Raw genomic sequence first — 14,504 nt, 5'->3', positions numbered from 1 at the left:
AGGCAGTGTCTCCCCACCACTGCTGTGTCCCAGAGGCCTGGGCTGTGCCAGCATGCTCTGCCCAGTTCTCTACCCCACAGGTACTGAGACACCCAGCACAGGCAGCTCCTCTCCTGCATCCCAGCAGGCGCTGGAACAAGCACTGGGACCCTTGCTGGGTGACGTATACCACAGTGTTGCTGCCACTTCCATCCTCTGCTCCAGCTGGCACCAGACTTTCTGCTCCATCCCCAGCTCCTGAGCTCCTCCTGGAGCACTGAGGCTGCCTGGGACCAGGGAAAAAGCTGGGAAGCAAAAGTGTCCCCAACCATTCATGCCTTCCTCACCTATGCCTGTACTGGCTGGGACCCTGCACTTGCAGAAGAGGCACTTGGCTATCTCCTCCCTGCTCTCCAGAAGGTCCACTTGGATCTTCAGGTCCCCATGTGATCTCCTGGAGCTGGTTGTTTTTCTTCAGGAGGTCCCTGCTGTAGCTGTTCAACCTGCCCCCAGTGATGCTTTCCTGAATCACTTGGTGGTCTCAGACATCTCACTGTGGGTGTCTGCTACCAAGGCCTCCACCTGCTGCTCCATTACCTCTATTCCCAGGGGAGAGCTGAGCTCTGTGGAGATGCCACCCACCTTTCATATCCAGACCCCAAAGGGTGAGCTTCAATCTTCCTCCCCACCCCACCTCAGTCCTTCCCTCCCTTTCCCCCTTACAGATTTCATTCCCAAAGTTCCCAGCTGGGAGAGCTGCCAGACCCTTGCCCCTGCAGCACCAAGGGGCTGCACTAAGGGTCCTGCCCTGGGGACCTGGGGCAATGCCAGCACCAGGCACATCAGCTCAGTCTGCTTTAATCCCCCCTGGGCTTCCACCTAGGGATGGCAAGAGGGACAAGCCCAGTCAATGGCAGGAGGCCACCACGGGTGCCAGCCCAAAGTCCACTCCCCAAAGTTCAGGTTGGTGGGAGACAGCAGAGTTGGCATCACTCAGGACAGTCCAGGAGATGTGTCCTCAGCAGAGACGGAGCACAGCACTCCTCTGATCACTTCACTTGGCAGGGAAAGGCTCTTCTGGAGCAAATCCTGCCTTGGGTGGATTTGTCACATGCAGATTCAAAGAACCCAGTGGGGCCCTGTCCAGGGCAGATGCATCTCTTGAGTGAGAGCAGGCAGGATCAGGTCCTGGCTGACGGTGCTCCCAGCTGGGTCACAATCCCTCATCCCTAGGAGGCACGGACACAAACATTAGCGGTCACGGCAGGAGCAGCCCCGACGTGTTCACGCCTGCAGCAGAGCCAGTGGGAGGGCTGTTTTCCAGCCTCCCCCAGTCTGGCAACTCCCAGGGCAGTTCTGCTGCCAGGACAAGCAATCTCAGGCAGGGAAAGTCTGACCCGGCATTAACTGTGGCCGTGCTGCCCTGGGGCTGAGCCACTGTGGATCACCTGCCTGCCTGCCTACACAGCCACCCCACAGAGGCATAGCCCCATGGAGACCCACTTCTGAGGGGAGCAAGCAGTGCTGGGGTGAAACATTCTCCTGGGAGATGCCCCAGCTCTTTCCACGCTGAGGCTACTTTTACAGCAGGCAAAGGAATGCTCTCCCTTCCTCACTTGAGAGGCTGGGGAGCAGCGCGGACTCAGGGAGCAGCAGAGCCCCATCCCCTGGTTCCCTCCAGCCCAGTGCAGCCCCACATGGGACATCTGTGTCCCAATCCCTTTTCCCACCTGGAAGGGACCGTCCGGTCTGTTTCCCAGTTTTTTGAATCTGATGGGGAGACTTGCTACTCCATGACAAAAACAAACTAGGCATGTGGGACACATCCAAACACGGCCCTTGTAGGGAGATGCTCCCCAGCCACTCTGTTCCTGTGCCAGGGTCTCACAGCCTCGCTCACCATCAGAGCTCATCGCGGGCCGTAGACCGGATGTGGCTGGCACTGCCCCGTGAGTCCCTCAGGGTCTTCTGTGAGCCAACCCAGTCAGTCTTCTTGGCATCGTCATCCCAGATGGTGGAAGTCTCAGTGTCACTCAGCCAGTTGCTGTCCCCAGCATAGTGAGTGGGATAAACCAGGAGGGGGTGAGCCGAAAACACCAGCAAGTCCCGTGGGGCGAAGTGCCGCTTGTAATCCTCGCTGGGGAAAGTGGAGCAGACCCGAAAGGAGAAACTGGATTACAGAGCATGGCACAGTGGAGAGAAAGCGCTGGGAAAACCGTATAAACCAGCTGGGGAAGGCTCCATGCAGGGCAGGAGATAGGGAGGGATGTGGGGTACAGGCATGGGGCTGTGGAAGGCTGGGGAGGGACTGTGGAGGGATTACAGAGAGGACAGGACCTATCGCTCCCCACCACCCGGGGCCAGGTCTGGCACGGAGTGGGGCTCTGGCACAGCATTTAGCTGGACCTGAGCCAGGGCTGTCTGGTGCTGTTATCCCTGCAACCACTTCCAGCTGCTCCTGGTGCACATCCAGAGCACTAATCAGCCCCTCCATCCACCTCCAGCCTTCCTTTTACATGCCTGGTCCCTGTGTGTTTCTCTGTCCTGCTCACAGGCTTTCTCAGTCTCCTCTCTCCCAGGACACTGGTGCTCACTCACCCCCTAAACTGCCTCCCCCTTCCCAGATAAAGCCTTACCACTGACCCCCACCCCAGGGAGGGGCATGAAAGTGCTCCAAGTTGGGGTTGAGACCCCAACCAGGTGCAAGGGACCACACAGCCCCCCAGCACCAGGGTATGGGGGGCTGCTCCCCACCCCTTGCCACGGGGCCAAGACCCTGTGCAAGGCCCATATCAGGCCCAGCTCCGTCCCAGTCCCCCCACCCCACACTGGCAGAGGACCATTTTCCAGCGGCCAGTGGCCAGGCAGCGGCCGGCTGGGAATGAGCTCATGCTACAGATGTTTTCCTCCAGCATGAGTAATGCCGGCAAGGGGGGGAGCGGGTGAGATGGTGACGGCAGAGAAGAAACAAATGCTCCCTCACCGTCACAGCCAGGCCAGCACCCTCCTGCACCCCCTGCTCCTTACTTGGGGTGCTTGTCGTACATGATGGGCAGATACTCGTCCACTGGCAGCATCTTGGAGAGGGGTTTGGTGGCCAACAGCTTCTGTGCCCCACGGCGGGAGATGGCGTAGGCTAGCGTCCAGTATGAGTACCCAGCCACCACCAGGTTCCGCACACCCTCCACAGGTGCCTCATCCTCATCGTTCACTTGCTTCCTCCCCAGGTAGCTGTGGAGTGCCCAGGCAACCATGACAGCCAGTCCTGAAGACCCCCGCCCCACATCTCCCTGGCCTCAGCACCTACATGAGGTCCCAGTCCTGCTGTGCCCGCTCCAGCTCCTCCATCAGCCGCTGCAGCCGTGCTGGGAAGGCAGCCTCGAAGCGCACGTCATCCTCAAAGACCACTGACCGCTCCAGCCCCCGCGACACAATCTGCAGGAGGGGACAGAGGTGCAAGCCTATCCCAGCACCATGCTTGGCCATACTGGGGCCACTCACCCTGCTGGACATCCCTCTGCCCAGGTCCTCTAGGGCTCTGTGATGCTCGCAGGGTCCCTGGCTGGTGGCCCTTCGGGATCCCATGGCCTCTGTGGCCCCTTACCTCCTTCCAGATATTGTAGTGGCTGAGGAAGCAGCCGACCTCGCCCTTGGTGAGTGTGCGGCCAGAGAAGGGATCGTAGTACCCAGGGAGCAGGTCCACACCCAGCACCTTGATGTCACTGCTGTTGAGGGTGCTGCAAGGCAAGGGGCTGCATCAGTGAGGTGTCCCCCCAGCTGCCCCCTGTCCCCTCCCCAGGGTGACACCAGGGGACTGGTGAGTGGTCCCCCCATGGTCACCTGCCATCCACAGCATCCACCACCCGTGGAATGATCTCCAGCTCCTGCAGGGATGCCAGCATTCGCTGCCGCCGGTCCGGCCTCCGCACCAGGTTGATCAGGAAGATCTGGAGAGGAAGGGGAGAGCCCCACCGAGGGGCAAGTTGTCAGGGGGGACACACAGCCTGCCTGGCTACTGCAGGACTGGGACAGCGGCTCGGGCTTTGCCATGGATGAATGCTACCAGAGGGATGGACCAGGGCACACGACTGGCTTCATTGAGCACTTACTTCATCAAAGCCCAGTTTTGTGAGTGGCCTGGGCAGGAGGGAAATGTGCCTGGAGCGCTGCATGGGGGGACCATCCACTGTGGAGAGAGGAGACACCCTTCAGTGGAGCCCAGACTCCCCTGGCTGGGAGCTGGGGGTGACAGCTCCCCAGCTTCCTCCTGTCAAGACTTGGAGGCCTCCAAGATCCCTCCGCCCATGGGCACTCACCCATGGCCTCCAGCGTGAGATGCACAAAGTTGGCACGATCATCCTCCAGTGTCTGGTGGGCCTTCACGGGGACGTTGATGTAACCAAAGCGGTGCTGGTTGCACACATAGACCTCAGCGCCTGCCGGGTGGGACAGGTGAGCACCACAGCCTCCCCAAGCCCCTGCACACCCCAAAACCCCATCACCCTCACCAGCCTCCTGACAGGAATAGGCAAAGACAATGATGTCATCAAAGGCCCAGGTGTAGTTGGGATGGGGTGGGTAGAAAGCCAATTTTGAGGTCTCCTCCTTCCGCAGGTCAATCAGGAAGGTGGCATAGACCATGGGGACGCGGAAGCAGCCAACCCGCTGCCGGTTCTTGGTGGGGAAGTAGTCGGCTGTCCGGCGATAGTATCCCTGTGGCACACCAGAATGATGCCTCCATGGCAGGGGGTTCCTCCACCATGGGGATGTCTCATTCTTTCTAGGGGCTTTCTGGGGATGTACCTGGGGTGTGATACCACACCAGAAGTTGGAGTAGAAGGTCTGTGAGTCCAGCATGGGGGCCACGACTGACTTGTTCTGCGCCATAAGAAACTTGAGGGTCTGGTTGTTGGTCAGGATGCTGTCAGTGTCCATGAACTGTGGAGACAGCACAGGTTCTGGAGACATGGAGAAGCCCACCTCAGTCCCTACCCCATCAGTGCCCCATGTCCCTTACCAGGATGTAGTCTGCCTGCTGCTCCCGGGCAAAGGTGAGAGCTTCCTGCTTCAACCTCATCAAGTTTTCATAGCGTTTGTCACTCCAGTGCTTGGGACCAAGCTCATCAGGGTAGGAGCTGGGCAGGGGGAGGCAGGGGTTAACCTCACTCACTGGGAATGAACAAACTCAGTGCAGGCTGTTCTTGCCGGCAGGCTGAGTCAGCCCCACTCTGCCTCGCTCCTCCTGGTCCCCAGCCAGGGACAGCTGATGCTGCTCCAGGAGCCCCTCACAGCCCACACCTGCCTGCCCCATCACTCCCCCAGCCTCACCTGGGCTCCTCCTGCACCTTCCAGGACACGGAGTGATAGTCCTTCCCCACTGCCGCCAGCCACTCCTGCAGTATTGCCGTCGTGTTGTCAGAGTTGTGGTCTGTTGCACACCTGGGGTGAGGGGACATCAGCCTCGGGGGTCCTCCTCAAGGGACAGCCAGGACCCCACCCTGCACTAGAAATGCTCACGGGGCCAAAAGCCTGAGCCAGGGACAGACTTGCTTGGGAACATAACATGTAATTTGAAGGAGCCAAGGCTGCACGGGCAGGAGGGGGAATGCCAAAGGGTAATTTATGTCCCAGTGCTGCTGCCAGCCAGGCTGTTCCACGGCTCCCACCCTTCATCCCTGCACTCCAGTGGCAGCCCTGGACATGTTCTCCCCGTCCCAGCCCTGTGACTATCCACCATGAGCATCGCAGCACAGCTGCTTTTTCCCCCTGCCCCTGCACCCCACGGCACCCCTGTGCATCCCACTGTTCCAGCAGTGAGAGGAAAGGACTCAACGGGCAGCAAAAAATCCCACTTCTGAGCATTCTCTTCGCCGGGCACCATCACCATTCCCAACTCTTCCACCCATCCTCACAACAGTGTTCACAGACGGGGCTGAGCCCACCTTTCACTGGCCCAAAGCCCAAGTCCCCACACTCCTCGGCACCCTCGACCTGTCAAAGAGCCCCGGGACATCCCGCAGGCACTGATGTCGTGGGGATCTGACGGATTCAGGGGACAAGGCAAGATCTGTGTTCCCCCAGCTCCATAGGCTGCTTGTTAAACGCCCCACAGGGTCCTGCGCCGGGGGTTCCCTGGGGATGCAGCAGGTAAAGGCGAGGACCCCCCCCCCGTCTTCTCCTGCCAGAAGCTGCCCCCCCTCCCCAACCCAGCCCTGCCAGGACTCCCTCCGCCAGCGCCTGCCTCAGCTCCTCGCAAAAGCAGCTGCAGAAAAGTTTCCGACAAGCTCAGGCGAGAGACGGCAGTGGCGCGACGGAGGGAAGGGACGGGAGATTCCTCTTCTAGCCAACTCCCAGTACGGTTAAGGGGGTTTAGGGGGGTGTCTTTAGGTAAGCGGGGCTGGGGGTGAGCCCTTCAGGGAGGGGGAAGGCAGCGTCTGTTCCTGATGATACAGAAGCCTCTTGTGCCCAGGGCTCCCCTCCCTCATCAGCCCCACAGCTTCCTCAGGGGAAAGGTGGGGATTTTGTCCCTTCGCTGCGGGGCAGCCCCAGCCCTCTTCAGTTCCCTGCTGGGTTCTACACGCGGGGCAGAGCCACCCCCATACCTTGGGGCTGGGGGGGGGCTGCTACCACCGGGGTCCCTGTTCCTCCGGAAAGTCCCTTCCCCTCACGGTCCCCATTCCCCCTCAGGCCCCCATTCCTTCGAATCTCTGTTCTGTCCACCCAGGCCCCTGTTATTCTAAGATCACCCCGAGCCCCGAGTTCCCCCACTCTCCCCAGCTCCCTCCCCGCACTGTCCTTTGGGTCCCTGCTATCCTCGGCTCTCCATTCTCCCCACAGTCTCCCTTATTCCCCAGGACCTTCCTTCCCCCCCACTATCCCCATTCCCCCGGGGGTCCTCGTTATCCCCCTGGTCCCTGTGACTCCAGCATCCCGGCTCCCCCCGAGATGCCCGTTCCCCCATAGCTCTCTCCTCCCCTAGGATCGCTGCCACTCTCCGCACTGCGGGTTGCCCGCTCCCCCGGTGTCCCGGCTCCCCCCGGGGGTCCCGCTCCCTCACCACAGGGCGATGCTGCCCGCGGGATAGTCCAAGCGCTCCAGGGCTCCCAGGAAGTGCGGCAGCGAGTGCTGCGCGTTCCGGGCCAGGAGGGCGAGCACCAGACGCGGTGGGGCTGGTCCGGTCCCGGTCCCGGTGCCGGTGCCGACGGCCAGCAGCAGGAGGAGGGCGCAGAGCGGCCCTGCGGCGCCCATGGCGGAGGCGGCGGGCGGGGAAGGGGCGGGCTGGGACCCGCGCCGCTCAGCGCACCCCCCGCCCCCGCCCCCGGCCCGGCCCCGCCGCCGCCGCAAGCCCCGGGGGCGTGTTTGGGTCGGGTTTCCTTAAATAGAGTCTGCAGAGCCCCGCACAGCCCACGGCTGGGGGACGAGAGGCCGGAGGCCACCCCGGGACCCCCTCCGCGAGGATGCTCCTGGGCATCCCCCTGTGCCCCTGGCCAGGGCGCGGTTGGGTCCCCACGGTGTCCGCACGGCGAGGGTGGGTGGGCAATCGGATGGGAGAGCTGATGAATGGGGAAGAACATGTCTAGGGGCGCTGGTGGCCGGAGACATCACGGCCAGGGGGAGTCATGGCTAAGGGGAGCATGGCCAGAGAGGCTTGTGGCGGAGGGGGGCTTGTGAGGGTGAGTGATGGCTGAGAGGGCCCATGGCTCTTGCCTTCACCAAGGCAGCCCACACCACTGAGCCACGTCCCACCCCCGCTGTCCTCCATGGCTGACCTTTTGCAGCCCCACAGGCGTGTCTGTGACGTGTCCGAGCCGCAGACAGGGGCAGGCCCGGGTCCTGTGGGACATTTGACCAAGCCTCCTGGTTTTCCACCCAATCCATAAATACAGCCGTCAGCTCCCAGAGCAATCGCAGGCCTGGAGATGGTCACGTCCTGCGGAGCAGTAGCTCCATGCTCCCCACCAGTAATGCCGGGCTCCTCTTACTGTGGTGGCACCAGAGCCATGGCAAGGGACGGGTGGATGCCACACGTGGCCAAACTTGTGCCCACCCGCAGCAGGGTGAGGGGTGCCCCAGGCAGCAGATCTCGCTGGCTCCCTGTGTCCCCCCGCTCCCGGGACCCTCCGGGGGTGCTCCATCAAGGTGCAGCAGCAGGGTCGGGAAGCGAACAATCCAGGAACACCTGAAAGAAGCAACAAAGAGGACGGAGGACTCACAGGGCCCGGCAGGGGCTGCGAGAAAAACAATGTTTATAGCCTCGGCTCAGACAAGTATTTCGGGTAAAGGGCTAGGCGCCAGCGCAGCCGGGAATTCCCAGCCATGGAGGAGCTGCGGGAAGGGACAGGAGTCCAAGAGCCCTACACAGCCGGACCCACCCGTATCCGTGTCCGGACTCCACCCGTGTGCATCCCCTGGGACGGCTGAACGAGGGACAGCCCTTCTCCCCTCCGCCGGAGTCCCCGAGCGCGGCCCTGCGGCCCGGGGCGGGGATAAGGGCGGAGGGAGGGCTGCAGAGCAGCGGGGATGCCCGCGGAGCCCACGGCCCCCCCGTCCCTCGGGGACACCCCCCGCCGGCACCGCCCCCGCACCGCCGCTCCGCGCTCGGCCGCTGCTGCCACCTCCCGGCACCGCGGCACGGTCCGTACGGGCGCTCGGTGGGGAGCCCGGGGCTCCAGGGTGTGTCCGAAGCGGATCCCCCCGTCCCCACAACCCTGTCTTCTCGCCCTTCTTCATGCCGGCATCCCATCGTCCCTCCATTCCTTCATCCTTGCCCTTCTTCATGCCTGCATCCTTTCACCCATTCTCTTCATCCCTACATCCCTTCTCCTCTTCATCCCTGTATCCCTTCCCTTCCTCATCCTGACATCCCCACATCCTTCCATCCCTGCATCCTCTCTGAGGGTCACAGATGGACCTGCCCTTCCCTCAGCACCCCACATGGTTCAGCCACCCAAAGCACAGCCATGGCCTCACTGCCCTGGCACAGCCCTTGCCAACACTCCCTGGCTCCAGAGGAGAGGAAAAGAGGGAGAGACTGCCCTTCCCACAGGCCCATCGCCCCCAAAGCAAGCAGAGGAAGGGGGCCACCACTGTGACATAGGGAAACTGAGGCACAGGCCAGTGAAATGTGCTCCACACAGACAGAGTGGGACTGGCAGAGGGACAGAGCATCCTATGCCTGCAAGCTCAGCTGGGGTCAGAATTATCCCTGTCTCTGCAGTCTGCCTTCTTCTGCTGCTGCCAGGCTCACAATAGACCCTCGGAGCCCACTGAGAGCCAAGTGGCACCTTACAAGCAGCTTTGGGCATGCAATGGAAAATCAACCCCAGGCGAGCTCAGGGAGAAGGGGGACATGGAGATACCTGTCAGGCCACCTGCTGTGTGCTCCTCAGGGTGACGACCCACCCAGCTCTGTGCTGCTGCTCAGCATCTCCACCCCACCACATTGCTAACACAGAGCTGGGACAGCTCCTATGCCCCAGGAGCAGGACTGGAAGGCAGGTGGCAGCTCCCCACAGGGCTCAGGGTGTCCCCATGGGGCTCAGGACATCCTCATAGCTTCATGCATTCATGGTGATACCTGCAACACAGAGGCAGCATCCGGCCTAGAAGCATCCTGCCAGGAAAACCACTTTCCCATTCCCAAGGCTCCAGGCAGGAGCAGCACTGCATAATGTTTACAGGAGTATGTTTTCTTTTTTTACAGCAAAAAGTTGCTTTTGGACCCAGGGCTGAAGGTTTTGGCCACTTCCCATCTCTCTCCACTGCTTCCTTGAAATTTTCTAGGATTTTCAGCAAAGCCTTTGAAAAGCTTCAGGTTTCTCAAATGTCATATTTTTCTGCTTTAAAAGGCTCAAACTTGGTTGCAAAAGGCAAATATATAAAGATATGTGTGTGTGTATATATGTATCTATAAATACAGAGATTATGTGTGTGTACATGGCTGGGTCTGGTAAAAGTCCCTCAGTCAACAAAAATTTTTATGAATTGTATTTCGCAAGAAAAAACATCCTGGGGACTCAGCTGGCTGTCTGAGGTCCATGGTGCCCCTGAGGGTCCCTGTTTTCATAGTGTGTCACTCCCTGAGTGATGCTGGTGTCCCAGATCTGCCTTCTACAGACCTGCCCTGACTTATCCATCCTCCAAATTCCAGCCCCGAAATTCCAGCCCTGTTTCCAGCTGGGGACACTGAGGCAGAGATCCTTCCACAGCCTGCCAGCAGGTGCCTGTCCAGAGGGGACTTTGGAATGGAGGGAGTGCCTGTGAATCCACCATGCTCTCTGCTATGCAAGCCCCTAATCCTGAGCCATTCCAGCTGCTCCAGATGTTTTCTCCACCTCCCAGCTGTTGGGTAGCTCAGGAGGCCAGCACTCCCCTCTCAGCTGGGCTTTCCTTCCAGGTCTCTGCTAAACCCATCAATTCCATGGGCACTGCTCCTCTTTCCTCCTTGCAGGCTGCTTCTGCAGCGAGCAAAAACTACAGATCTTCCCACACAGAAAAATCCAGGGGAATTTAGGCCATCTTGGAGGGATTTTGGCCATCCTGGGAGGGATTTTGGCCACCCAGGGGGATTTTGGCCCACCCAAGAGATGTTGTGCCAGAGGAGCTGGAGGCTGGTGGGAGGAGCATTCTCATCCTGGCTGTGGGGAAAGGGAGATTTGTGCTGCTGTAAGTGGGGCAGCGACACACTGCCAGTGTCCCCCAAAACTCAACCCATTGGCAGACAGCCTGGGGTCTTCCTGGTGGGCTGTGAAATTCTGGGAGTGTGAAGGCTTCCTAGGGGTCCCTCTTCATGTCCCACTGGAAGCAGGAAGCCAGGGCCATGCTCTGCTCCACCTGCAAGGCACTGCCACCCTTGGAGTCACATTCAAGCCCTGCAGTGGCCAAATCCTGACCCTCCTGGGTGACACAGCTGGTTCAGTCTCAGAATGGTCCATTTTCTCCCCAGTCTGGACCACACCTTTTGGCATCAGGGCCAGCAGTGCCCTGGCTCTGGGTGTCAAAGGGGACCCCAGGCACCTGTCAGTGGGCAGAGGGACACCTTCTGCAGCAAGGGGAAACTGAGGCACGAAACCAACTCTAGGCTGCCTCAGCCCCAGTGGGCAGGGAGAGGCTGCACACCCTGAGGCTTCACTCCAGGGACAACAGGGAGCTGCCCTCTGTCCCCCCACTGCCACTTCTCAGGGGGACAGCGACACAGGGGTACCCGATACCCCCCTGCGATGTGCTGACCCATGCACTCCCGTCCCCTCCGTCCCCTCCCTCCTCTCCCCGCAGTGGGGCTGACGGTCGGTCCCGTCCCAACCCGGGGCAGCTGTGAGCGAAAACAAAGCTGTCCCCTTCGGCACAATACCCTTCTGTCCCCCCCCCACTTGCTGACCGCTGGGGTGGGCAGCGGCCGGGCTGGAGGCGTCGAGGGGCCGTGCCAGGCCCCCGCTGGCAGGGGACAATGTTGGCAGTGATGGAGAGTAGGTATTTCAAAAGGTTTTGTTTTCGGGTTGACCCGCCGAGCCGGCGTGACCCCGCAGCCCCCCACCCAGCCCTGCTCCTCCGTCCCAATAGAAACCGGCCACATTCCTGACCTCGGGAGGGGGGGGGGAAGTTTCAAACCTCCCCGGGAAGGAGACAATGGGGGTGTCAGGGCAGTGATTTAGGAGGGGGGGCTCTTTTCATCACAAAGGCGAGACAAAGGCGCTCGACGCTGGGAAAGGGGCTTCGGCGGCGGCTCAGGAGAGGGGCCGTGGTATTGTGCCTGGCCAGCCGGCCTCGGCAGCGGGGCTGCCAGGGCCCACCGTGTCCCACTGGATCCCATTGGATCCCACCGGGTCCTACTTGGCCCCAGCGGGTGCCAGCAGGTGCCACTGGGTCCAATTTGGTGACACCAGACTCTCCAACCCAGTCCATACTGCAGCCTTCCCCGTGGCCACCCTGGAAACCAGAGTCTGCTGGCTTAGTGGATGTCACCATGACCCATGGAGGGAGGGAGTCCCCCATCCCCACGTGGGATGGCTGGGGAACCCCCTGCTCCCCACAGTTCCTCAGTCCGGCAGGGCTGGCAAGGGCCCAGGCCATCCTCCTTGCACCCCAGGGATCAAGGCTCGGACTGGGGGCCAAAGCCCCCCATGGGCATCTGTCCCTGACCCGGGGTACACTCAGACCCTGAGCTCCCCTCCCCGTGAGCCCTGCCGGGTGTCCAGGGCCAGGGTTCCACTCTGCTCTCCCGTGGCCATTCCCGGTTCCGAGGGCCGGCGAGGGATGAGCAGCTCCTCTGTGAGCAGCTCAAAGGGGCTTTGTGCACCCCGGGGCTGCTGGCGCCCAGCACCACCGGCCACCGCCGGCACGGGCACCGCGCCGCTGCCCACCCTGCCCACACCTCGCAGCCTGCGCCCCCCACAAACCCCCCTCTTTGCTGCTGCCCCCTGTCCGACCCTTCTCCTCCTCCATCCCTGGGGGTATCAGCCCCTAAACCGTGGCATAATCCCCCTCCCCAAAAAGCCAGGAAACTGTTTAAGCAGACGCCCAACTTACAGTGTCCTGTGCTGCCGAGCTGAGCCCGTGTCTCCAGCCAGTGTCCTAGTGACGAAGGGATCCGAGCCTGCACGGAGAGAGGAGTTTTTTTACAGAAGAAGTATTTTTCTCCCGGTGCTGGACGGCTGATCCGAAGGAAAAGCTGGAAACAAGTTCATTGGTTTTGCTCTCCCTCCCTGTCCTTGCCCTAATTTTTTTTCCTGGCAGCTGGTGGGAGGAAGGGAGCTGGCAAGGTGATGCTTTTTTGGGAAGTGGTTAACTGCTGGTGGAAGAGGCATTCACCGCACCGGGAGCCTGGGAAAGCCGGGGGGCTGCCGGGAGGGTGGGAGCCTGATCGCCGACCACCGTGCCGAGGCTCACGGCCGCGCCCGGGCTGACCGTCGTGCCGAGGCTCGTGGTCGTGCCGAGGCTCATGGCCAAGCAGAGGCCGGCGGCAGGTGGAGGGGCGCCGGCGGGATACACCAGAAAGCCAATGACATCATGTTGTGGGTTTTTTTTTCTCCAGGATGAAATTTGCAGACAACTTCCCCGACCGCCCGCGAGCGCTGGGGCTCGGCGGTGAGGAGCGGGACAGGTCTCCCCAGGACACACAGGCGCCCATCGAGGGAGTGCATGGCTTGGCCAGGGCTTTATTTTTTTTCCATTTGGGGTCAGAATAGCTACGTTTTGTTTCTTAACTCACTAGTGCCGCGCAAGGGGCTCCCGGCACACGGAGAGCGGGTCCGGCCGGCGGCTGAGCAGAGCATCCCGGCACAGCACAGCCGGCGCCAGCGCCCCGTCGGGGACCCCCCATCCCCACGGCGGGGCAGGATCCCTCCCGGCCGCCCAACACGGGATGGCTCCTTTCGCCTCTTCCCTCTTAATTTTGTTTAGAAACTTGTCAGGTTGGTAGATAAAGGAGGTGGAAAGATCAATCCCGGCTTTTCATCAGTGTGGGAAAAAGTATTTCACTAATCCATATTTATTGGTGTAAGGAGCCCGGGGGGGGGGAGGGCAAGAGACCCTAATGGTCAGAGCAAAGGACAGAAGGGACAGTTTAAGGCTGCCCTTTTCCGAGGGGTCACATGTCACCAAAATCTTTCGGTTGTCTCGGGATTGGTTACATTCTGTTCTCTTTTTTTCTATTGAGGTTGCCAAGCAACTGGCTAAGACCAGCCAAGATATTTTCTTTATTACAAGTGGAGCAGAAAGCAGCAAGGAGGAGAGAGATAAAAAAAAAAGGGGGGGGGGGGAGAGAAGAGAAGAAGTTTAGACAATTAACATTTATAGGATCACATAACTTCATTAACTCGGCCGAGATTTGGGAAGGAGACTTAAAAAAAAAAAAAAAAAAAAAGGAAAAAGGTGGTGGTGGGTAGCGTTAGGAATTAAAGCAAGTTAAAAGGCCGGCAGGTCCGGGGCTAAAACAATGTCAGAACACCCAGAGCAGCAACAGGGGCTTCCCTCGAATGGTTCCCTCTTCCCAAAGAGCAGCATGTCCCGGGCAATGGCTGCAACCCAACTCAGGGGCCTTCAGCTGCTGCTGCTGCTCTTTTTTCTTTTTATTAAATGCCGGCTTTCTTTTGATTTTCACAGTCGTAGGAAGTGGGTTTATTGCTACTAGCGCTGGCAGGGATGTGTTGGGACGCAGAGGAACCCTTCCGAGGGAGGTGCATGGCTGTGGCAGGAGCTGGGCATTCCCCTGGCCCTGGCCCACGGGAAGGGGCTGTGAGGATCTGGCTGTCCCCAAGCCCTGGGACACCTTCATGCCTCTTCAGGGTGGGCAAAACCTCCCAGGGTGGGAATGAGACTCTGTGGGAGAGCAATCTCCACTCGCAGATCCCTGCCCTGTTGGTCCCTGCTCAGGGTTTGGGCCTGGCAGTCTCTGACACTGTCCATGGGCTCCAGGGGCAAGGCTTAAGGCAGGGGACACTGCCAAAGCTTGGGGACAGAGACTGGGGTCACCCTGCAGCTCCATGGGGCTGGGCTGCCCCAAGCATCCCTGGGGCTGTGGGAGTTTC

The 14,504-nt window shown here is 60.5% G+C and overlaps 1 protein-coding gene across 3 annotated transcripts; it reads right to left on the bottom strand.

Annotated features, from left to right (window-relative positions):
• Nucleotides 1-827: 827 nt before the first annotated feature.
• On the bottom strand, nt 828-9,539 carry CERCAM (cerebral endothelial cell adhesion molecule). Of its 3 annotated transcripts, XM_085077149.1 has the most exons (14): nt 9,339-9,539; nt 7,749-8,158; nt 5,308-5,418; nt 4,997-5,114; nt 4,783-4,917; nt 4,488-4,692; nt 4,296-4,415; nt 4,089-4,165; nt 3,820-3,926; nt 3,584-3,716; nt 3,287-3,414; nt 3,007-3,210; nt 1,880-2,149; nt 828-1,208 (listed from the first exon to the last, which is right to left on the bottom strand). In XM_085077149.1, the coding sequence occupies exons 4-13, from the start codon at nt 5,054-5,056 to the stop codon at nt 1,882-1,884; spliced, it is 1,437 nt and encodes a 478-aa protein (XP_084933275.1). In that variant the 5' UTR covers nt 5,057-5,114; nt 5,308-5,418; nt 7,749-8,158; nt 9,339-9,539; the 3' UTR covers nt 828-1,208; nt 1,880-1,881. The 3 variants fall into 3 exon arrangements, with proteins under 3 accessions (XP_084933275.1, XP_084933276.1, XP_084933274.1); XM_085077150.1 differs by lacking the exons at nt 7,749-8,158; nt 9,339-9,539 and adding an exon at nt 7,037-7,288; XM_085077148.1 differs by lacking the exons at nt 7,749-8,158; nt 9,339-9,539 and adding an exon at nt 7,037-7,285 and having other exon boundaries at nt 1,880-2,116.
• Between the last annotated feature and the right edge of the window lie 4,965 nt (nt 9,540-14,504).

The sequence above is a fragment of the Lichenostomus cassidix genome, chromosome 17 (assembly GCF_008360975.1).
Source record: "Lichenostomus cassidix isolate B80296 chromosome 17, HeHo_3.0, whole genome shotgun sequence".
Classification (NCBI taxonomy): domain Eukaryota; kingdom Metazoa; phylum Chordata; class Aves; order Passeriformes; family Meliphagidae; genus Lichenostomus; species Lichenostomus cassidix.
The sequence above is the reverse complement of the archived record's forward strand: the minus strand, read 5'-3'. Positions and strand labels throughout refer to the sequence as shown.